The 26,271-nt window shown below is 46.3% G+C and overlaps 1 protein-coding gene across 1 annotated transcript; it reads right to left on the reverse strand.

The window, feature by feature from the left end:
* Positions 1 to 87: 87 nt before the first annotated feature.
* Positions 88 to 25,140, reverse strand: GPR173 (G protein-coupled receptor 173). The gene is made up of 2 exons (XM_004781207.3): positions 24,178 to 25,140; positions 88 to 4,142 (listed from the first exon to the last, which is right to left on the reverse strand). The coding sequence occupies exon 2, from the start codon at positions 4,043 to 4,045 to the stop codon at positions 2,924 to 2,926; it is 1,122 nt and encodes a 373-aa protein (XP_004781264.1). The 5' UTR covers positions 4,046 to 4,142; positions 24,178 to 25,140; the 3' UTR covers positions 88 to 2,923.
* Between the last annotated feature and the right edge of the window lie 1,131 nt (positions 25,141 to 26,271).

Consider the following 26,271-nt stretch of genomic DNA (forward strand, 5'->3'; position numbering starts at 1 on the left):
CCACTAGAATGAATTAGATCTACGTACAGCAACAAGGCTGGATCTCTCGAAAACAGAATGTTTAGTGAAAAAAGAAACAGAACAAGATTTATAGTACAATACTGTTTATGTAAATTAAAACATAACAATACCATATATTTTTCACAGATACACATATATGTAAATAAACACATGAACGGTGAATTGGAAGGACATACATTAAATACACAAGAGTGGGTGCCTATATGGGAGGGGGTATTGGATCAGGGATGGGTGATGAAGGGGGAAGAAACAAAACAAAACAAAGAAGAAAAGGGACTCGCATGGACCAACGATGGTGTAGTGTGCCAAGAACTGAGGAGTATGGTCTACTCAATTCTGTGCACCTGAGAGAATAAGTAAATAAACGGTAAATTGAGGGCCCAGGGAGCAGGCTAGCTGGGTAGACTCCCAGGCTTGGCTCCTCCCCCCGCCCCCCATAACATCCCTCCTCTGAATTTAGTCAAAGCTTACTAAAGTCCCAGATGTATACAGTGGACACTTCGGAAGGGCTCCCATCCCAGACTGAGTAGTCCCTCCAGAAGCCATTACTTGTAGGGGACATTTTCTAACCCCGTTATTTCCCCCATTCAAGTTTGATCCCCAATTCCCAGTCCCTAGTCTCCAAAGTGGTCCACTTTCAGGAACACCTTGTTCCCGTTTTCGGAAGGAGACTGACACAGGAGTTGGATGGTACCCAGGGCTCTCCAGGCTATGGAAGAGATAGGGTTCTCAAGTATCCTGTCCTCCATGTTCAGAGCCTGGGCCAAAGGAGTAAGATTTTACAAGATGGGAGTCTACCCTCTTGCTGCATACATATGTATGGTTCTAAAATTCTATTCTCCGACCACTCTACTTCCTACTGCAGACGCATACTCTAGTTTGTCTCCTTTCAATTAGGTGCATACATGTATGTGTGTGTGTGTGTGTGTGTGTGTGCCATATGTCTCCACATACAGCATTTGCTCACATGTGTGCACCAGGCAGTGGTGCCTCTCCACACAAAGTCCACAGACACAGTCCCACTTGACCATACCTCCTCACATGTGGTCATGCAGACAGGACACACACACACACACACACACACACACACAGAGTCAGAAAGAGAAGACATCCAATATAGCATTGTTCTTTTCAGTTTTCCATTTACAAAATCCAATGGTGAATCCAGGCAGATAGAAAAAAGAAATGGAGGAAAACCCTCCAGAATGTACCCTACCTACTCCCACCCCTGTGGTTCCCTCCCACCCCACTCCCTGGGAAAGGCACCCCCATCACTATCACTGAGAGAACAGGTACCCTCCACCCCAGCCTCTCAGCCACTCTGGCCTGCCTTTCCAGGGCCACTCCACAGCCAGGCTCATTAATGTCTCTCCTGCCTAGAGTGCCCTCCCCATTCCTCTTGGGTCAAGGCTTCCCCAATTCTGGGGCTGTCTTGGGGGTAGGGAAAGAGCTTAGGACAACAGCTTCTATCAGGAAGGGAAAGGAGGATAGATAAATACAGATCTCCCCCTCCCCCAGGAAATGGGGGAAGGGGGACAAAGAATCTGGGCAAGGCCAGGCAAAAGAATGCCAGCTTGGCTCACCGGTCCATAAGAACTGGCAGTGATGTGAGCCCAGAGTGGACTCTGCCCTGGGAGGGAGGCTTGGGCTCTCCCACCTGGAGAATCTGGCTGCAGTCTGCTCCATTTGGGGTGGAGGGAAAAAGAGGGAGAAGGGCTGTTCTGGGAAAGGAAGTTGGGGGCTGAGGGCCCAGAAGGCCTAGGGCTACCAAGAGGGGCTTGAGACAGACCCCCGAGGCTTGAAGGGGACCAAACGAGGTCAGATAGGAATGGACTCCAGTCCACAGTGCCTTGAAGCTTATGCTATCCCCCAACTTTTCATCCTCAGGAGAATAGTGTGAACCCAGGAGACAATTCTGGGGCCGAGTTCTGCTCTGACCCAGGCACTGGGATCCAGTTACTCTGGGGAGTTTTGCTCTCTTCCTACACTTCCCTGGGGGAATGCACCTGCCTATATGGCACCCATATTAACCCTAGTGAGGCTGGAGTGGACTTCCATCCTCAGGAAGAAGAATTGGGGACTGGGGATTCAGGAGGCAGCTCGAAAGAATGCAGCCAAGCTCGGGTCTCTTCAGCTCGATGCGTGCAGCTCACATCCCATTCTTCACCTAGCATGGACCCATCCCAGAGGTCCTTCTCCCTCCCCTCATGTCTTCTAGAACAGATGCTCAAGAAACACTTGGGAGGTCTGGACATGGTGGGGAGGGAGAGGAAATCAGGCTTGGGACCAGGGTTAGCTTAAAACAACATCGCACACAACATAGCAATTAAACGTTTCTGCTCCTGGGGGACCCAGCACCCTCTTTGGTCCCTGTTGTCAGCAGATAAATTTCTCCCTCAAAATCCAGCCCTTGCTAAAGGACTCGGAAGGGAAGGGTGCATGGGAGCAGAGGTGGCAATAAGAGCTCTGGAAGTCTATTTTACAGAACAAATTTCCCCCTTCTGGACAATGTCAGAAGGAGAGACATTAAAGCAAGAAAGCCCGTCTCCTCAGCTGTTAGTAGAAAAACCTGCATTTTCAGTCTTAATTTCTTTTTCTGAATTGTCACTTCTGAGAAAGGAAGAGAGAAAAAGGGGGGAGGGGGAAGGGGAGAGATTGTAGAAGTGGAGAAGGAGGCAGCGGAGACAGGCCCCACAGAATTAGAAAAGCCTCTTTTCTAGTCCCCCACCAGTCTCCAACCCTGGGGAGGTGTCGGCAAAGATGCCTAGATTCTGGGTGGTTCAAGGGGCTAGGGCTGGAGCTCAGAAAGAAAGGCTCCTATATGGGGCCCACCCTTCCCTTACTGCTGGCTCCATCACGGTAGCCATGACCATCTCCCTGCCTGTCTGTCTACCAGCTTGCTTCACATAACACAGTAGGGTTCTCTGGGAGCCGGGGCACCTCCTGTGCCCCAGCAGGGGGCGTGAGTCCTCAGGCACTTCTTGAGGTCCTTGTTGAGCAGGAAGCAGACGATCGGGTTGACAGCAGCCTGGGCGAAGCTCATCCAAACAGCAGTGGCCAGGTAACGGTGGGGCACGGCACAGGCTTTCACAAACACTCGCCAGTAGCAGGCCACAATGTAGGGTGACCAGAGGAGCAAGAAGAGCAGTGTGATCGCGTAGAACATACGGCCCAGCTGCTTTTCACCCTTGACCTCGTCCATGCCCAGCAGCCGCCGGCTGGCTGCGTGCCCATTCTGCCTAATACCCAGCAGGGTTGGTGGCATGGGCCCACGGCCAAAGCCAGCGATCCAGTTGGCAGCAGCCTGGCCGGTGGCCCCAGGGCCATGGAATGTCCAGTTCTGGCTGATGGCTGGCACCATCTGCACTGGCTTCATCTTGCGGTGACGATACTCGAAGAGGAGCAGCTTGCCATAGACAGCATGTGTAGCTGCCATGAGCACAGCCAACATAAGCATGAAGCCCAGCGTGTCATTGGCCTTGAAGTAGCGATGCTCAAAGATGCACTGGTCCTCCTCACGGATAAATTTGTAGGTGCCCACATCAAAGACGGGTGGGAAGGCCATGGCCACAGATAGGGTCCAGGCCATGCAGATGACAGCTGCGCATGTCCAGAGTGTCATGCGCTTGGCGTAGAAGCGGTGGTGGGCGATGGCCATGTAGCGGGTGACGCTGATGCAGAACAGCATGAAGGCCGCATGGAAGCAAAAGAGCACGGCCATAAAGGCCACAATTTTGCAGCTGAGTGCACTGAAGGTCCATGAGGAGCCGTGGCGCACAGAAGCCAGCACAAAGGGGAAGCAGACGGCAGAGCGTATGCCGTCGGCCAGGCACAGGTCCAGCAGAAAGTAATAAGGAGCCTTGTGCAGGGCACGCTCCTTGAGCACCAGCAGCGACAAGATGGCGTTGCCCGCCAGGCTTACACACATGATCAGTCCCAGCAGCACCAGCTTCACATATGCTGATGCTGATGGCGGGGACAGTGCGCCGCTCACCTCTTCAGGCTCTCCAGTTGTGTTGGCCATACTGAGGGGCAGGGGCTGCTCCCAACCCTATGGGATCAGCCAGTCTGGTATTCGATGGGTCCTGGGAGACTCCATCAGTTGTCCTGCTGGGCTGCACCTGCAAATGGGGATAATGGCGGAGACGCAGACATAGAAAGAGAGATGATGGCAGGAGAGAGCCAGAGAGAAAAACCCAGACAGAGGCACAGAGAGAGAGTAAGAAAGGATAGAATGAAATGAAAATGGTGACAAAGATATAAATGGATACAAATTGAGAGGCAAATGTGGGGATGAGAATGAGCAGAGATAAGAAGAAAAGGAATCAGAAAGACAGGGAGAGAGGGAAAGGAAGGAGAGAGAGAGAGAGAGAAAGAGAGAGAGGAAGATGGGGGGGAAGATAGAAAGAAACACAAGAAAAAGAGACAGCGAGATACAGATGGAAAGGTGAGGAAGAAACAGAAAGGGCAGTGTTAATGGGTCTACCTGGTCTCCACACTTATTCCCCGGCTGGTATCAGGTCCTGCCCCTGGCCCACTCCTGCTCCTGCTCCTACCCCCTCCTTGCTGGGTGAGGAGGCTGTTTCACCTCTCTGGATGTTCTCCTTTACCTGTTTCCTCCATTGGTGGGTCTGTGGGGCAGGGGTGTTGGTGCAGCTCTTCTCCCCCTTTGCAAAGCCCTAAGGTTATGTTCTTCAAACTTTTTTAACTGCTACCCATAGTAAGACAAACATTTTACATTACAACCTCGTACACATACACATACGTGCACACATAACTGAACCAAAAGTTTCACAAAACACGACTGACCCTCTGTGTAATGTACTCCGTTAGTTCTGTTCTATTTCACGATTTTTTGTTGATGCTGGTAGCCAGCCATTAAATGAGCTTTCTTTTTTTTTTTTTTTTTTTTTTATTTTTTTTATTATTTTTTTTTTTATTTTTTTTTTTTTAAAGATTTTATTTATTTATTTGACAGAGAGAAATCACAAGTAGGCAGAGAGGCAGGCAGAGAGAGAGAGAGCAGGCAGAGAGGGAAGCAGGCTCCCTGCTGAGCAGAGAGCCCGATGCGGGACTCGATCCCAGGACCCTGAGATCATGACCTGAGCCAAAGGCAGCGGCCTAACCACTGAGCCACCCAGGCGCCCTAAATGAGCTTTCTTATTCATGATCAGGAAGGCACTTAGCATGCTCAAGAAAGAGTGGGAAGACCAGTGTGGTTGGAAAAGGTCAGGCAGGGGAGACAGTGGTATAAAGTAGAAAGGGGTCTGGAGCCAGATTATACAGGGCTGTGGGCCATGACACGGACTTGGTTTGTTTGTTTGTCTGTTTTTTAAAGATTTTATTTGACAGAGTGAGACACAGCGAGAGAGGGAACACAAGCAGGGGGAGTGGGAGAGGGAGAAGCAGGCTTCCTGCTGAGCAGGGAGCCTGATGCAGGGCTTGATCCCAGGACCCTGGGACCATGACCTGACCTAAGCCAAAGGCAGACACTTAACGACTGAGTCACCCAGGCCCCCGGACTTGGATTTTTATTTTAAGTGGGGGAGGGAGTATTGTGACTATAAAGATGTGAGTGTGCTTGTGTGCATTCATTCATTGAAAAACGATTTACTGAGCATCTACTTGTGCCAGCCACTGGGGCCGCAGCTGTGAACCAGATAGAAAAGGACCCCTGCCCTTATGGAGCTGATATTCTAATTGATAAAGAAGACATACAGGTAGAGTATAGTAGGTCAGATGATGATAAGTTCCTAAAAAGAAAAGTAAAGGAGGGAAAGGGGTTAGGAAGTCCTAGGGGTGGAGGAGGTCTACTTTTAGATGAAATGGACAGGGAAGGCTTCATGGAGGAGATGTCATCTAAGCAAAGACTTAAATAAGGTGAGAGTGAGCCATGTGGGTATTGGAGAGAAGAGAAGTCTAGGTAGAGGAAACAGCTAGCACAAATGCCCCGAGGTGGAATTACACGTGGTGTATTTGGGGAAGAGCAAGGAGACCACTACTCCTGGAACAGAGTGAGTGATCAAAAAGCAGTGGGCGGTAAGGTCAGAAAGGTGGTGAGGCCAGATCATGGAGGCCATGATGAGGACTTTTACTTTGAATGAGATGAGAGCCAAGGGAGCAGAGGTGAGGTGTGATATGACTTGGGGTTGAAAAAGATCCCCCTTGCTGGTATGAGGAGCACAAACCAGGTGGGGCAAAGGTTGAAGTAGGGAGACTACATAAGAAACTCCTACAGTAATTCAGGTGAGAATCAACAACACTCTGTGACCCTTGCCCTGCTTTATTTTTCTTCGTAGAACTTACCTCTTCTAATGCATTATATAATTTACTTAAAATTCGGTTTATTGTCTGCCTCTCCCTATTAGAATGAAAGCTCCACAGGACAGGGATTAGAGACTCAGACACTCTCTTCTAGAAGAGCAGTGCATAGCACATTAGGCCCTCAGTCAAAGGCTGTCAGATCAGTTGGTTGAGGGACTAAAACAGCTGGTGGCTCAGGGAGGGCTGCCTGGAGGCATCCAGGTAGGATTTGCTGAAAAAGCAGCCTGGGCAGTACAGGAGTGAGAGGGCACAGGCAAGGCTTGGTGGCGGGAGGCGGGGGGCAGGAGGGCTTCTGGTGTGTTTGGACCGGGGGCAGGAGGGCAAGGAGTGTGATGATGTAACATGGTAGGTTCCAAAGGGAAGGCAGCAAGCTGGAGAAGCTCAGAACTTTGCGGGCTGGGTTGGGCTTGAGGTTGAGGGACACGGGGCTGAGTGGAACCTTTCTACCTTCTCTCTCCCAGGAAGTCACCCCTTGGTATTTTTTCCCAGATTGCTCCAACATGGCCTGCCACAGCCACCTTGAGCCAAGCTTTTTCATGGCACCCTGAAGTCTCAGACACAGTGCCAAAAAGCCATGAGAAGATGCTAGGGCAGGGGCTTGGGAGAAGTGGGTTTCGTGGGTCCCCTTTCAGCCCCCTCAAGGCCTAATAGCTCCCACAGAACTGTGGACCAGCTGACAGCTGGGTGTGCGTAAATGTGTACACACACACACACACACACACACACACACACTCCTCAGCCTTGAGGGGAAGCAGGGGGAAAGCATTAGAGACAGAGAGAGATTGAATATAAAAGAGAATCAGAGAAGCATGCAGAGAGTGACAGAAGAGAGATGTTTGTGAGAAAGAGACTGAGACATAGGAGGGAGAAGGGGAAAAATAAACAGAGAAAGGGACCAGGACTTCCACACAAACAGGAAAAGACAGAAATAGAGACAAAGGAGGGAGAAGAGTGAGGGGAAAAAAGAGAGAGACACACACATAGAGCATGAAAGAAGAAAAATAGAGACAGAAAAGTAGAGACAGAGAGAAAAAGAGAGACAGAGAAGGAGAGAGAAAGAAAGAGAAGAAAGTGAGAGAGACAAAAGGAGAGAGGGAAGAAGGGAAGGAGAAAGAGAGAGACAAAGAGAGAGAGATAGGTGAGGGATAATGCCAGGAAAGAGAAGAGAGAGATAAAGAGACGGGTTGGGAGAGAGACAGAGAGAAGCAGAAATAAAGACAGAGAGGGAGACACAGAGAAACACACTAAGATCCAGAAGGTGGATAATTTGTAGCCCAGAGTCTCAGGGAAAGCAAACCAAAGCAAACACACACTAAAATGAAACAAAACAACACAAAACAATAGCAGCAAACGAACAAAATCCTGGTGTTGCCTAGAAAGCTGGGGCGACTCTACAAGTGAGGAGAGGGTTCTAAGCCGACTGGCAGCCATAGCTTGGGCCCATCCTAGGCTAAAAGTGTGAGCAGATGCAAACACATACACACTTGCCTATGCCCCGACGCCCTAAGAAAGATATGCAGACAACTACACACACGTTCACACAGACACATAGGATCCTGTTGTGGAGACCTACGGACAACAACTGGCTCACACACAGGGACATCAACTCACACGCACATGCACATGCACACACCGTATATGTTCTTCCACAGACAGAGTATAACCTGCCTAAATGCCAGGGCATCGTCCTCAACATAGGCATTACTGCCCCCTAGGGGACACCTTGGAAATCTGCAGGAGCATTTTTGGTTGCCACAAGGCTGGGGTGCAGGATGTACTTCTAACATTTAGGGGTCCAGGGCAAGGATGCTGGCCATCCAGTGATGTGTGGGGCGGTTCTACACACTCAGCATATGTCCAGAATCCCCTAGGACTTTGGGTTTGTAATGAACTGAAACCTGAATCTAAGAACTCTATTTCACAAAATCCCCCCTAGTTTAATATATCCTGAATTATTCAGGAAAATAGCTGTCAGCTAAGTCCAAAGGAGACTGCACTTTGTTTGGGAGAGCACTTTCTTTGAGTTGTTAACTATTTCGGAAAATATCACCCCTAGGCCTCTGCCTGTCATTTTCCTGCACTTTGAGCAAGGGGAAACATTTTGGTTTTTCCCCTTCCAAAAACACATTTACTCATAAGATGTTACAAGCCTCTAACTACCTTATTGAATTTCCTGAGGAGTTGCATGCTCAAAGCTTCACATATCAAAATACAAATTACTACCTTATAAATCACTTTCCTTTAATTAATTTTTTTGGTTTTAGAGCTCAGAAAATATGCATATCATATGAAATACTATATGGATTTTCTTTTTGAAATTACATGTGCAGAGAGATTATATTATCTAAGAACTTCATGCTTGTATTGTTAATGGGTGTTACAAAATATGGTATGTAAAATAGAGTGTTAGGTATGAGGGGGCTGAGAACTGCTCATATACACAGACACACTCAGACACACACACATGTGCAATGGCTCATAAACCCACAATTGTAACTCCCCTAACACACATACATACATACACACACAGATGAACACTCAAATCCTGACAGATAGATACACATATGCAAACCTACTCACACAGAGACTCATATATACAATCTACCTAATTATTTAAATTCTCTTACATAATCAGAAAAACTTCTGTGACACAGGCATGTACACAGTGACATACCTATATCATCACATACAAAAACTGTTACACAATAATACTCAAAGTCACTTACATATGTCACCATACTCACATGCACTTGAAACTCGGCACACATGTACACAGACAGAATCCCCCTCAGATACCCACAGATATATTTGCACAGAGAAAAAAAGACAAGCAAAAACTGTTCATATATACACACACATACATACTCTAACACACAGAGGCCAACTAATCCAAACCCTTTCACATAAATTAGGCACGCTCACCAAAAGACAAGTACATCCTGGCACAGGTACATAGATACCCATTCGTGTACATACTCACTTGTGCAGAGAAGTATACCAGCTCCAATACACACACACACACACACCCTTGCAATGTGCAAGCACAACCAACCACAAATAGAAAAACCGCCCCTGTGTACAAACACTCTTGCACACAGATGTGTACACACACGCGCTTGTTCACATTACTTGATATAAACACCCTGCAACAGGTCTATACACAGAGACAAACCCTCACACATGCACATACCAGCCGACTCCTTCAGGCTCAGGTGGAAACATTCGCAGAGCTGCTTAGCTCACAGCAGGGAACCAGACCAAGAGAGGTTCTAGGGGGTCAAAGGGAGGTTGTAAATGTTTGGATCGCTTCTTGCTGAAACATCCCAGATAGTCTGATTATTACTTTGATTGCCACACTGTGATCAGTAGGTTTTCTGGTTTTGCCCATACATGTACAACACCTGTTTTTCTTTTTAATTTGACCTTATTTAAATTTTTTCACAACTTTTTTTCTATAAAAATAGTTGCATGACAGTTATTATTATTAATTTTATAGAGTTGCATATATAAAGAGAATATAACTATTTTGTTAATTGCCCTGATTGTTCTTCCTTTATAAAAAAAAACTTTTTCCTCCTAAAACATTTCAGATATAAAAAAATAGAAAGAGGGATGCCTGGGAGGCTCAGTTGATTAAGCATCTGCCTCCGGCCCAGGTCATGATCCCAGGGTCCTGGGATCGAGCCCCATGTCGGGCTATTTGCTCAGCAGGAAGCCTGCTTCTCCCACTGCCTGCTGCTCTCCATGCTTGTGCTCTCTCTTTCTGGCAAATAAATAAAATCTTAAAAAGAAAAAAAAAGTAGAAAGAGTCCTGTAATGAATTTCGGTGCACCCATTGCCCAGATTCACTAATGATCAACCCTTAGGATCTTGTTTTGCCTATAACCTCACCCACTTCCCCCACTTCCAGAGTATTCAGAAGCATATTATACCATTCATCCATAACTATATTGTGGTGTTTTGAAAAGGACTCTTTTAAAAATGTTACAATGTAATTTTTATTATTTCTTCGTTTATTTACTGATTAACTTGTGATTGGCTTTTAGTATTAAAAATTAGCAAAATCGGATTATTGGTGGGATTTCATAATTTCATAATAAATTATTATCTTTTGTTTTAGGTAAAAACATTTGTCAATAAAAGAATAAAGCCTGACTGTGGTTAAATTGAATTGACCCAGTAAAGAGAAACCTAGACCAAACTTTAAGGCTTTGTTTCCAAAATGCTGTTCTCTTAAGAATGCAGGAGACCTCAAATTTGTTTTTTTATTTAAATCAGTTTTCAGAAGTCACTAGTATCTGCTGACCCCTTCAATACTTCATATTCAAGTAGACTTAATTTTTTTTAAAGATTTTATTTATTTATTTGACAGACAGATCACAAGTAGGCAGAGAGGCAGGCAGAGAGGGAGGAGGAAGCAGGCTCCCCACTGAGCAGAGAGCCCGATGTGGGGTTCGATCCCAGGACCCCGGGATCATGACCTGAGCTGAAGGCAGAGGCTTTAACCCACTGAGCCACGCAGGCACACTCAAGTAGACTTAATTTTTAAGACATTTCTTTTCCCATCAAAATTGATTTTATAATTAAAGCTGGAAAATCAGGAGACTCACAAGACAAACACAGTCTCCCCTCCAAAAACTCCAGGCTGTCCCTGATTTAAGCAGTTTAATAAGGACTGTCTGAAATTTGGACCCAGCTCCCAAATAAGCCCTCTCATCCGCCGTCTGTGTGTCCAATTTTGTGTGGAACAGTTATCAAAAGAAACTTCGCACCCGGTGTTATGTGCAACTGATAAATTGTTGAATACTACATCTGAGACTAACGATGTACTGTAGGTTGGCTAACTGAATTTAAATTAAAAAGATTTTTAAAAAGAAACTTTATTTCCTAGTAGGCTATGTTGGTCAACTGGCCATGAAGCACTCTGACAAAGAGAAATATTTGGACTTTTAGAAAGCATCTGAAAATGCACATTAAGAAATCTGACTCTTTTATGAGATGGGTTAGAACATTCTTTTTTCTTTTTTTAAAAAAGATTTTATTTATTTATTTGACAGACAGAGATCACGAGTAGGCAGAGAGCCAGGCAGAGAAAGAGGAAGGGAAGCAGGCTCTCTGCTGAGCAGAGAGCCCGATGCAGGGCTCTATTCCAGGACCCTGGGACCATGACCCAAGCTGAAGGCAGGAGCTTTAACCCACTGAGCCACCCAGGCGCTCCCTTCTTTTCTCTTTTTAATTTGGATTAGAAAATTCTTAGATAGAGCTTAACCAGCTAGTGACAGGATTGCCTGATTAACAAGCAAAGCTAAGATGCCCCTTCCAGTAGTATCTCAGCGTTCTGCCAGGAACGTTCTAGCAGTCTGCTGGGAAATTGTACACATCATGTTTGTGACCAATGAAGTAAAAAGATAGGAAAGAGGTCACTTTCAATTATTGCTATTAGGAGACACAGTGATGATGGGTCAAAAGACGCTGAAATGACACTAACTCAGAAGACTGATGAATCAAAAGGGTTTTCATTTTATATTGATGCATCTCTAAATATTGATTAATTGTGTTCAATTCATAGTACTGGTCAGAGAGCCTGAAGAGAAATGCAAGAAGCACTAAAATAAGTTGAAATATTCAAGGTTGAAATATTCAATATTTGAAATATTCAAAGTGAATATTCAAGGTTTAAATATTCAAAGTGATACACGAATATTTTCTATTATTGTGGAAACTCTGCATTAGTCTGTGGACTGACGCTGCTGTTGATATGGCATGAAGTTTACATCTGGAATTTGTTCTGAAAATGCCAAGATTCATGCACCAAGGAGCACTCACCTATAAAAGTTTACCTATAGGTATAATTTCCACAGTAAATGATGTTAGGTGAATTTGATTAAATCCAAGTTACTACCCACCTGTGTGTTGGATTTCTGTGAAGCCTTGGGATCAGTACACTTTTCTCTATTGTTTTAAACTTAAGTGTGTAAGAATTCTATCAAAAATTTATGAGCTAAAAGAAACAAACTGAGGGTTTTGGAGGGGAAGGGTTGTGGGGATGTGTGAGCCTGGTGGTGGGTATTAAGGAGGGCACGTATTGCATGGAGCATTGGGTGTGGTGCATAAACAATGAATCTTGGAACACTGAAAAAAATAAAATTAAATTAAGATGTTAAAAAAAAAGAAAATTATCAGCATTTTTGTGAATGATTCTCATTTGCAGATTTGATGTTCACTCATTTCAACAAAAGGCTCTTTGAGCACGTGAGTAAAATTACATCAAAAAATTTTAAGACACTCAAAAATATATGAATGTATACTGTCAAGTTTTATGGATTCAAAGCCAAACTTCAACTTAGAAATGAGGTCATGTATGGTTCCCCGAGTGAAAATTAGTTGGTGTTATTAAGTTGACAACTAAAAAAGACTTAGTAAGATGAGTAGAGCAATATCTGTGTCTACTTAGGGCAAAAGGTTCATAAATTATTTTGAAATACTCAAAATGAAAATTTTGGGTTGGATTCAAAATTCATGTGCATTTGTTACAAGAAATTTCAACATCATGTTTGATTGAAAGAAAAGAAGGAAGTGTTAGATTTAAAGAAGGATCCTCTCTTTGAGCACAAAATTCAAAGACTATGAATTGGGCACCTGGGTAGCTCAGTGGATTAGGCCTCTGCCTTCCGCTCAGGTCATGATCTCAGGGTCCTGGGATGGAGTACCGCACTGGGCTCTCTGCTCAGCAGGGAGCCTGCTTCCTTCTTTCTCTTTGCCTGCCTCTCTGCCTATTGTGATCTCTCTCCCTCTCTCTGTCAAATAAACAAGTAAAATACTTTAAAAAAAACAAAGACTATGAATTATCCAAGTTCCGATTATTGATAAGAAAGGAGTTTTAACCAGTTTTTAAAAAAAAAAAACCCTCTTTGGCCATTTGCTGCCACCTACTCACGCAAGCAGTTTCCTGTTGGTGGTGATCACCAAGACACAAAAGAGATCATTAGCTCTTTCGAGCATAAAACCTGGGTCTTTGCCTGGCCAGGGCAAAAACAAGTGAGTTACCAAAGGGAGGTAAAACAGAGGGATGAATAAGCAGTTAGTTGTTGCATTTCTTAAGAAAGGTTGGTATGGTGTGAAAGCTTCAGAGAAACCAAATGGTACCTGATGACCCCAAAGCTGATGCTTTTAAGGTGAGTTTTGCTGACTTGCAGAATCATGCAGCTATGTTTTATACATTCAAGCTAATTACTGAAGACATTAAGGCAAATGGTGTCACACAACCTCCATGGACTAGGTCTTAACCTTCATCAACAGGCTTTCCAAGGTCAAGAAGTAGCAGGTCACAATAGATGTTTATATCTGTGTCAGAAGTACTAATGGTTGTTTCATTTGGCTTTGGGGGGGGTGGGGTTACCAAGAAACACAATAACTTGATGTAGAAGATTGATGCTCAGCACAAACTACTTTACCAAATCACAAAAATGTCCTTAAAGGAGTCAAATTACCATAAAATAAAGGCATTCAAGATCAAAGGCTCAGAAGTGGCCATGAAAGCTGACCGTTACAAACTTGCATTAGTGAATAAAAGTTAAGTTTTCAGAAGTGAGCTCAGTGTAATATGAAAAAATCCTGAAAATATTTCACTTGAGGGTGCCTGGGTGGCTCAGTGGGTTAAGCCGCTGCCTTCGGCTCAGGTCATGATCTCAGGGTCCTGGGATCGAGTCCCGCATCGGGCTCTCTGCTCGGCAGGGAGCCTGCTTCCTCCTCTCTCTCTCTGCCTGCCTCTCTGCCTACTTGTAATCTCTCTCTGTCAAATAAATAAATAAAATCTAAAAAAAAAATATTTCACTTGAAACTTGTATGCAAATTCAATATTTAATAACTCCCCTAAAACTTTGCATTGTTTATTTTCTTCATCACAATTTGTATAGTGTAAAGAAAATGTTAAAGAATTTCTTTTCACCAAGCCCCAGTACCCCTTAATCTTCTTCAGTTTACTCCAATGTGCCATATAGATATTTCACCTTTTCCGTGTGCCAGATTGGGAGTGCCCTAAAACATTCACATCCAGATACACTGCATAGACACACCAGCACACATGGACAGAGAAGTGCACACAGGAACACGTGTACATCGAGATTCAAGTTTGCATTCACATCCAGACTTACACCAGCTGATAAGCACAATCAGGTGAATGTGTACAGGTACACACACACACACACACACACTCCTCTTCTATACAGAAAGTTAGGTATGTGTGTTGGTACCCACCTACCGGCAAATCGTGCAAAGATATACAAAACACACACAAACATACACACACACACACAGATAACCACCCTTCAATAGAAATACAGGCCTCGGCAGAGGAAAACTCACCACATGCATGGGCACATGCAGACACATACACACACAAACCAAATCGTATGGACCAGGGGCATACGATTATTGATGTGTGGGGCATGGGGCACCTGGGTGGCTCCATCAGTTAAGCAACAGACTCTTGATTTCAGCTCAAGTCATGTTCTCAGGGTCATGAGATTGACCCCAACTGGGGCCCTGCGCTGGGCATGGAGCCTACTTAAGATTCTCTCTCTCCCTCTGCTCCTCCCTCCTTCCCCAGTCCCGTATTCTCTCTCTTAAAAAAACAAACAAACAACAAATCATATGGATCTACACTCTTTCAGACACAATCATGCATGCATAGATGTAAGAACTGAAATTCACACACAGGGTAAGCCCAATTCGTATGCTATAGATCCAGGCTCTCCCCCACCCCAGGCTCTTACATTAAGAGATTATAATCCATGATTTTAGGGAATACTACTCAACCATCAAAAAAATATGAAATCTTGCCATTTGCAATGACATGGATGGAACTAGAAGGTATTATGCTAAGAGAAGTAAGTAAATCAGAGAAAGACAATTATCATGTGATCTCACTCATATATGGAATTTAAGAAACAAAACAGAAGATCATAGGGGAAGAGAGGAAAAAATAAAACAAGATGAAATCAGAGGGAGAAGAACCACAAGAAACTCTTAATCATAGGAAACAAACTGAGGTTTGCTGGAGGGGAGAGGAGTGGGAGGATAGTGTAACTGGTGATGGACATTAAGGAGGGCACAGGGTGTAATGAGCACCAGGTATTATATAAGACTGATGAACCACTGACCTCCAACTATGAAACCAATAATACATTATTGGTATTATTGGTAAACCAATAATACATAATAATACACTAATTGAATTTAAACAAAAAATTTTTAAAAATCCACTGTTTTATACAAACGTTGCCCCGGTACACATACATTATACACACAGTATGCTCACACATACTGGCATATGGCTCAGGTTCACTGCCACACACACAGAGGCAGGCAGGCATAGACAGAGCAATGCAGACCCACACATACACAGCCACATAATCACCAATGCTTATAAACACAGACAGACACAAATCCTCAGATGCACACACTATGCATTCACTTATACAACACGAACATACATCCTAGTACACGGTCATATGGACAGAATCATTTATACACATACATCATCATCATCATTACCATCATCATATATAAACCTGGATATTAACCCTCCTACATGTATAGACTCAACAAAGATTCACACGTACACATTTACATCCTGACTACTACAAACCTGCTTACATATTCAGATAAAAACATACTGGTGGGGCGCCTGGGTGGCTCAGATGGTTAAACATCTGCCTTCGGCTCAGGTCATGATCCCAGGATCCTGGGATCGAGCCCCACATCGGGCTCCCTGCCCAGCAGGGAGTTTGCTTCTTCCTCCCCCCCTGCCTCTCCCTGTGCTTGTGCTCTCTGTCTCTGTCTCTGTATCTCTGTCAAATGAATAAATTAAAAAAAAATACTGGTATGTGTGCACACATATGCAGCATACCAGCAACCCAGATAACATCTGCACTCACAGGGACACACATAGCTACAGATACAAAGGTGTGCATTCATACACCCAGATGTACACTGGGAAATACAGATGTGTGGCCAAATCCCCTCCACTGACCTCCTAGATACATACTTCCTTTCTTACGCACTCATGGTTTTATATACACACTGGGACATGTATAAGTATAAAGCCAATTTTATGTACAAAAACACTCACATACACAGAATCTGCTCACTTACTTATGCATACACATGGATACAGAGAATGGGGCAAATATGCACATAGAAATGACTCTGTTGCACTTGCAGATGGACACAGACTGTTACTTACACACCAGGTATGTGCAATAATTGTAGTACTAGGTAACACCTGATATGGCGCAGAGGACTTACTGTGTGCCAGGCACTGTCCTAAGCCCTTTTCAAATATTAACTCATCTGATCTATGATGATAGATAGTATTATTACCCTTACTTTACAAATAAGAAACTGGGGCTTAATTGAGATTAGGTGCCTTGCCCAAAGCCCCACAGCTAATAAATGGCAGAACCAGGATGCAAATCCCAGAGCCTGGCTCCAGAGACCTTGTCCACTGAACTTACATGGAGAAACACACTCACCTCACACACACAAACAGATTCACACCACTCTAGCACAAACCCATGCACACACAAGCTGCATACCAACATACATGGCTACCAATAGACACACCCATGTAAGCACATACACTAAAAGGAATAAGCTCACATTTACAGACACTCTAGCAGAGGGATATATGCCCTAGGAAAGATGTACATGTTCCTACACACACCTACAATCACACACCCCATCCAGACACACCCACACTATCAAACACAAAACACCCAGATACACCAGCCACGAAACATCTGGATAAACCCACACTCACACGCAGAGACACCCACATTATCAGATACATTCCCCACCCAAATACACCCAAACACTCTCATACACACTATAAAGATATACTCACATGCACACACCCTCACCCAGATACACTCACACACCCCACACAGATTGACCTATATACTCTCTTTCACATGCCACCCAGATATACCCTGTCTGTCTCTCATGCCTGGCCAGAGAGAAACCCACACTTCTTCGCTAGTTACACCCACACTCACACCCTGACCCAGATAGGTGCACATTCTCTTTCTTACACACACCATTCCAATACACCCACTTCCACACACATACCCAATACTGATACAGCCACACTCTCACACACATCCCATCCTCATATACACACACCTCAATACACTTACATTCACAGCCATCCCACCCAGCTGCAGCCACATTTATGCAAACTCCCAACTCAGTACACCCACAATATTTAGGTATGCTCAAACCCACAGACATCCCTAACCTAGAGCCCTCATATTTGACCCAGCCATACCTACAGTCTCTTTCACACATGGTATCAAGACACACACCCACAATGACATGCACACCATTCAAAGGCACAACACTTACCCACAGCCAACCCGGATACTCACACTCACAAATTCCCAACCAAGTATGTTTGCACACACGGATACCTACACATTATCCAGAGATACCTGTTCACACAAAAATCCTATCCATATACACGCATATTTTCTCTTGTACTCTCTGTCTCACACACACACACCCCGAACAGTCCCACTCACACAGCCCAACCCAGATACATCCACCCTCTAAAACATATATACACCATCCAGATTCATCCCAAACAGACCATTGAGATACACACACACACATCAACCAGATAAATACATCTACTACCATCTAAATACATAATACATCTGCATTCACATACACACATCCCACTAAATACATAATACATCTGCATTCACATACACACATCCCACTCAGATATATCCAACTCTCACACATGCCATCCATTTATCCCTCCCCAAACACTCCACTGCCCAGATACATCCCTGCTCTCATCCCCTCCACACCATTCAGATGTACTCACACTCCAAAACGTGCTTTCCATCCAGATGTGTCCCCCAAACTCTCACATATCCCATCTAATTATAAACACCCTCACACACATATCCACACCCGGATACATGACCAAAGCTCTTACAACACACCACCCAGATATGCCTTACTACACATTCCACCACCCAAAAACACCTGTTCTTTCACCCACCCACCATTTAGATACACTCATATTAAAACACACTCCACCCAAATGATACCCCCACACTGTCTCACACACAGCCCACATGTACCACTACAGTCTCTCACACACCATCTCCACACCTCACACAAACGATGTCCAGATACACTCACTCATAACCCCCAACCCAGTTACACCCAAACACTTACAACCATCCAGCTACACCTACACATTCCTCCCACCAGATACATCTATGCTGTCACACACCCACCACACTCTGAATCACCTACACTCTTTTACACATACACACAATCCAGATCCCTCTCTCTTAAACACCTGATAGTGTTTAAACACCACAATACCCACACTCCACACACACAATGCAGATACACCCATACTCTCTCACACCTGTGATACACACATCTCATCCACATACACACCCACACACCATCTTAGATACTCCAATCATATATACGCTCACACACATACCCCATCATCACCCAGATGTGCCCAAATTCTCTCTCTTATGCACACACACCATCTAGATATATTTCGTCACACATTTCCACTGCCTAATAGACCTATATGCTCACCCACCTAGAAAACTTCCAGATAGACCCATACTTAAATGCTCCCATGCAATTACACCTCTACTCCTTCGAGTACACACTCTACCCAAAACACCCACAATCTCTCTTAACACAACACAGATACATCTACATTATAAAACACATACATCATCCAACACCCCCCACTCTCTCTTGCACCACTCAGATACACCCATACCCACATACTCCTTAAAAACACACAGCCTCACACATATTCCCACCCAGCCATACTGTAACTCTCATGCTATCTTCCACCCAAATAGACTCATGTTCTTATAGCATCTCACAAATGCACCATTTACATGCACTTACACTCACACTCACCCCTCCAAAATATAGCCAAATGTCTCACATACATATCTTAACCAGACTCTAACATACACAGAACCTAGATCCCCTCCCTCCCTCCCTGTCCCTCTCTTTCCCCCTCATTCTTTCATTCTCTTACCATATATACCACCTTCTACACACACACACACACATACACACACCATAGTCTACCCAGATATACCTTCAGTTATACATACACATTGACATCTAGATTTCTGCCTGGATGGCATAATTTGGGTGCTCTCTGTGAAAACCATTTGCCAAACTTAGACACAACAGTGCCATTTTGTTCTGGGCCTCCAAGAGTGGGGGGATGGGAAGGGAGGTCTTTGGGTTTCAAGAAATCTATTTCTAAAAGGTCACAGGCCCCCTTCCCTAGGAGGGGAAGCCATGATTGGTTCCTACTTCTTGGGTGTGAATGATGACAAGAATTATCCTGAGACACCCACTCCCCAACTGTCCCACAAAAGCCCAGCACATGGTTGAGGCCAGGGAACCCCCAGAAGAGGGTCATGGATTACTCAGGTGTTATAGCTTGCCATCCTGTAGAACATCTACACAGAGCTGATATGGTCTAGCAGGGTGTCACTGAGTCTTAGGCTTGCACAAATAAATGATGGGGTATACACAAAGTATCACACAGACTTGTAAGCACCCTCCTCTATCACTCCCTCAGGGATTAGACCTATCTGCATAGGTCCAATGCCAAATGTCTCTTTCTTACATATGGACCATCAGACCAGCACATGTACAAATACCTACACTTATTTCCACACATAGGCACACTCACAGAATGCACACTCACACAGCACTTGGTCCCACATCTGCACACCCATTTACTCTCAAACATAGACATACAGGCATTGCATACATTCACATGACATAACGCCCACGAATGACGCACATTCACTCACAAACACAGGTATACATACAGGCATACTTCCACATGTCCATGGACAGCCAGACTCGACATCACACTCAATGAGACAATGAACAAACATGACACCCAGAGGTGAGCTCCCAAATGTATACACACACACACACCTAGATGTGACCACATAAGCATTTTCACACACTCACATATACACAGGGTACTCCTGTACATCAACACCCAGATGTGTACCTGCACGTCAATGAGACTATGTATTCGTATACAAAAATTGTAATACACATAGACATACACATACACCGGGGCATGTATTCCTATGAGCATACTCACACACACACAGACATGTACATCATTCATTCCTATATGCACACAACCAGACTTGGAGAAGCAAATGTACTTAGAAAACACACTCACACAATCATAATAAGAATGCATGCCACGTGTATTCAACACATGTTCATACACGCCTATGAGAAGCTATGCAAACAAATGAAGATTCATTTATACTTAAATTCTCAGACAGACTTGGACACAAAGCTCTGTTCACACACATGCACACATGGAAGAACTTGTACATCTGCACAAGAATTGGTAACACTTAGCACATACACATGGCAAAGACATACACACACACCCACAAATGTATGTATGTCATGTATATACATTCACTTAACAGCTCTATGACATACGGTCCAGAATAAATACAAACACATATATACAAATAATAAGAACTGCACAAATTGGTCCATTCACCCACCTGTACAGTCAGAGTGGCACACACAGGCATATTCACACACACACACACACAGATGTATGAACACATGGGCAAGTATAAAGACATGTTCACACAAATGCACACACAGACAGATGTTCACACATACTAGCATATATACACACGTACACTAATGTTCACTGACAGGCATATCTACACAGACACATTTACACTTGTATTCAGAAATTCAGACAAAACACATTGAGATATGTGCACCAGGTATCATGAAATCTAGCTACTCATGCATACCACAACCAGACTTGCACTCACACATAACAGTGTACCCACAAACACAACTGGACATGTACCCAAATGCATTCTTTCACCTATGCACATAGCCTTTTGTGAATATATACACAGGCACAGACCCACCCTCACAGCCATAACTATACAGAATCAAATGTGTACACATGGGCATACCCACAAAAGATGTTTTCTTGCACAAAATATGTATGCACACATTGCTCCCCACCCACACAATTAGTTCTCATTATATGAGGGTGATCATCTACACTAACATTTCCCTAATCAGATGTGAACCCATAGGTCTGCCTACAGACCTATGTACTCAAACACACACGCGTGCACAGACACACACACACACAGACATATACACAATTGAAAATGCTGGAGAATCCACATGGACATCCACAAATGTACCTACTCATACACGTACATTACTGACACGCCCACACAGAAGCATACTGACACACACATACATGCATGGACACACAGACACACACACCCCCTTACACTCACAAACACACCATTTAGATATACCTACACTCGTGTGCACACATAGATACAAACAAATGTACACAGATACAGCTAGATGTTCACCTAATTGGGCATGCATACCCAGGTATTCTGAAACCCTCATACTCATATGCATATAACCAGAATGGACACCCAAAGACAAATTGATACATGCACATATACAACTAAACATTCAACAGGCCTGTTGGCTCACAGAAGCACAATCTTACTCAGCCTCAGAATCAAACATGCCCATTTGCTCACCCAGACAGACATGCAAAGTCATACCCACTCCCCTGTGCACACACAAGCCTACCCAGACACTCACACACTTGCACACACCACCGTGTGGTCTGGTCCACACATGACTCATATACATCCACAATTCCCATGGACAGACACATAGTCACAGACTGCACACGTTCAGTTACACATATATACCCACTCTCAGGCCCAGATGCCTCCAAACCACAGGCTAGGTCCTCTCCCTTACACAACAAATGCTTCTTCAGAAAAGTCTACACTATACCCCAAAGCCCACCCCTTCCAAACCTCACCACAAGGTCTTTTAGATCTCAGACTTTCCCCTCCCCCTCCTCCTCCCTCAGCCCTGAGGACCTTCCTCCAGCCACCCACCCCTCATTCAATGTTCCACCACATCTCCACACCCAGAAACCAGACAGCAGACCCCACTGTCCTCCGCCAATCCAGGCTGTAGGTGCAAATCCCTGGGACCCGTACTCCCATGGGTCTGGTTGCTGCATGGGCCACACCCCAGCTCTACCCAAAGCTCTGCGATCTCAGAAGCTTCAGCCTTGGCACTGCCAACCACTGACCACAGGCCCAACTCTTGCCAAGTCTCCCCTCGACAGGGAGACGCCTACATCACCAAGGCCAGGAATGCTGCAGGCTGCAAGCCAGGCCTCTGCTAGCTCATGGGAGCTTAAGCCTGTGTGTGTGTGTGTGTGTGTGTGTGTGTGTGTGTACATGCACGCGCATGCTCACATGCGTGCATATGCGTGTGTGTGTGTGTGTTCACACACACAGGGGCAAGTACAGGGAAAGGAGACTGGAGTGGAGTGGGGGTGGGAGGCTCTGCCCATAGCCACCACTTATCACTACCTACAAAGAAAGAGTGACAACATCGAGCTGCTCCTGCCTCCCCTCCACTCCCCAGCCCCCATTTGCCTACCTGCTGTCTTCTCTAGATCTCTGCCAAGACCTTGGAGAAGAGGGACCAGTTCTTCCTCCAAATAATCAATAACAATATTAATCATGAATAATCAACAATATCGACCATGAGCTTTGCTGATATCATTTCAGGGCTACTACTAAGCACATCCTTTATTTGCATGCACCAACTCATTTAATCACCACACATGCCCATGACTGGAAGGGTTACCAGTCTCTTTGACAGATGGGAAAACTGAGGTTCAATAAATGGCACATTCTCACTAAAGTTGCAGAGCTAGGAGCTGGGCGAAGTGTCCAAGGAGAATCCACATTCTCCGCGTATTGGGTTTTCTTGCCCTTCCAGACACAGGGATCACTGGCCACTGTGCACAAGGCCATAAGATCTGGGGGTCCCAAACACAACAAGGACATGTGAAACAGACATAAAGAGCCTTGGATGGAAGCTTGGGCCCCCACTGTGGCCCCTGCAGGTTGTGTGGCATGGTCCTGGCCCCCACAGGGCCATCAAGCAGCCCAGCGCCTGGAAGTGCTTCCCATCCCCACCCCACTTTCCCTATGGTGGCTTCCTCCCCCTAGCTGGGAAGCACAGCAGTATCTTCAGTGGGGAGCAAGCAAAAGTCTGTGCTACCTGTGCGGAGAGACAGGGAAAAGTAAAAAGGAAGGGAAGCAGGGAGGGAGGGAAGAAGGAAAGAAAGACTGGGGGGTGGTCTTCTGGGATCTGTTTCTCCCGTCATGTCTACCCACCTGCCTGCTCACACACACAGACAGAAACACACATACCCTGCATGCAGACCAAGGAACCTGGAGGAGAGTGGAGGAGGAGGGAGAGGGAGAGGAGGCAGCTGCAGGAGGCTGAGCCTGCCCAGGGTGCAGGCATTGAGGAGACTCCCATGCATGCCTTCCATAGCTAGCACACACAGGAATATTAACACAGCCTCATGCCCTAACACAACCACAATGATAAAGACAGACCCTGTGTGGGGAGTGGGGAAACAGGTGGTAGTTCCCTTTCTCATGGGACATTTGGGATTAGGGAAGATGGAGATGGCTAGAGGACTCTCCAGGCTTAGGTCTCCAAATAGTCCTTGTGATGGAGTGGGGACCGGGGGTGGGGGACACACTAACCTAGTGAGAGAGAGACAGAGAGCATGGCAGTGATGGAGACTCTGAAATATGTGTGGGGAGACAGAAGAGAAATCTCAGCCCCCCCCATCCTTGTGGAGGGATGCTGACTACTTACCTGGACTCTCTCAGCAGGGCTGTCTTGGAATCCAGGTAGGGGGCTCAAGCAGTCTCACCCAGGATAAATCACAGCCCAGGCCACATTGTGGAACCCTCAGCGATCTGGCGGCCAGTGACACTCCTGCTTCTGTTGCCGTGGATACAGCAGCCGGGCTGGTCTAAAACGCAGACATCAGGGGGAGCAGGCACCGAAGGGGTGCACCGGGCAGGGCTGGGGACGCTGGGGAACACCAAGTGGGCAGCACACAGCCTTGGGGTGCCCAGCTAGCTGGCAAGTGAGGGTCCAGGCAGGTGCTTCCCCCACTACACACTCCCACCCCCATCTTGGATGCCACCGCCAAGCTGGGAGGGGGGCCAGGGCTGGTCCCTGCTACCCGTCTGCCCGCCTGGCTGCCGGTCCCCCTCCCCCCCCTCCCCGTCTGCCTGCTGGCCGCCGCCTTTTGTCCTCAGAAGACACGGTCCCCGCGGGGCCTCTGCCAAGCCTCTAGCAGATGCTCAGGGGCCAGGGCTCCTCTCTGGGAGCACTCTGGCCATGGCCTGGGAGAGCCCCAGGTTGGGGGGCTCTCATCCAGGCTCACCCCGCTTCCCAGGCCTGGCGGGGAAGGGGAAGAGGTGCAGGTCCACAGCCAGAGGCAGCAGCAGAGGTGGTGTTGGGGAGGGGATGGACGCCAGAAAGAGGGGGTGGGGTGGGTAGAGAGGCTGGCCTGATAGCAGTGTCCCGGGTTTTAGATCCGGGTTGAGGAGGGTGGCTCAGAGCATCCAAGGGGGGGGGGGTGTCCTGATGCAAAACGGGGGCACCGCGGGCCTGCCGGAGGCACGCTCCTGGCCTGGGAACCACCCCAGCTCACACAAATCCAGGTCCCAAGATGTTGGGGACCCACAGCCAGAACGGGTTATCAGTGGGGAGCCCAAGGCTTTAAGCCCGACCCCATCCGGACTGTCTGTCCCCCCTCTCCACGATTTGCACGGTCCCTGCCTCAGGGGCGGGCGGGGGAGGGAGGCAGGCGGGAGGGAGAGGGAGGGAAGGAGGGAGGCTGAGCAGGCGAGGAGACTCTCAGCCGCCAGCCTGGTCCTCCCTGGGGCGGGGCGGGGCGCGGTGGGTACTGGCGAGGCTGGGGAGCAGCCGGCTCACTGGCTGGCCGACTGGGTGTGGATGCTGGCTTGGGCGGCTGTGCTGCCTGGACAATAGCGGGCTGGGGAAGTGAGACTCCGGCCTCGCTGAGATGCTTGAGGGAGGCACGCTGGAGGTGGGGAGAGGCGGCCAAGGGGCTGCTGAGAGCAACTCACCTGGGCTACAAGTGCAGAGGAGGCAAGGATAGGGGTCGCGTAGAGGCAGAAAGGTCCTGTGGAAGTTTCTCAAAAGCTTTGGGATGGGAGGGATGCTTAGAGCTCCGCGAGGTAGGATAGATAACCTCATTTAGAATGGGTTCTGTGGGCATTTTCCCACCAAGGCCTGTGGGCTGGTGGGGGGAGAGGGGCAGGGAGCGCTGCTCAGCCCCAAACAGTCCCTCTCAGGACACCTCCAGGGCCTTCCCTACTTTCTCTGTGCCAATAGACAAGCACATAATACTGAAGGCCATGATTCAGGACAGCAGAATGGGACAGGTGAGGAGAAAGCTTAGTAGGCAGAGATTTGAAGACAAGGAAAAAAATATTTCTGTCCTGAATGGATTAAATTGGGACCAAATGATGCAGTAGTGGTTCGCTAATTCATAGCACTTGAAAACTCCCAGTGTCGCCATAGAAACAATTTTCTTTTATTTGTTTCCTTCTCACACCCACTGGCTCACCCTTAAACATGGCTTTATGCCAAGCCCAGTGGTGGGTGCTGGAGATACAGGTGAATCAGACTTACTCTCTGCCTTAGAAAACCCTTGCTGTGCTACAGGTCTGTGGTCCTGCAGCCAGCCCACCTGCAACCCAACCAAATCCCCTACGGAACTTGTGAAATGTGGATCCCTAGATTTACTTCCCAGAAATACCAATCTAGGAAGTTCGATATGAGGCTACAAAACCTGTATTTTGACAAGATCCTCAGGTGGTTATTTTTATGCCTATGGAAGTTTGGACACTATGCTTTGGGGAGAGAGAG

This window comes from Mustela putorius, unplaced genomic scaffold, assembly GCF_011764305.1.
Source record: "Mustela putorius furo isolate JIRA1106 unplaced genomic scaffold, ASM1176430v1.1 tig00001566_pilon_pilon_pilon, whole genome shotgun sequence".
NCBI classification, from domain to species: Eukaryota; Metazoa; Chordata; class Mammalia; order Carnivora; family Mustelidae; genus Mustela; species Mustela putorius.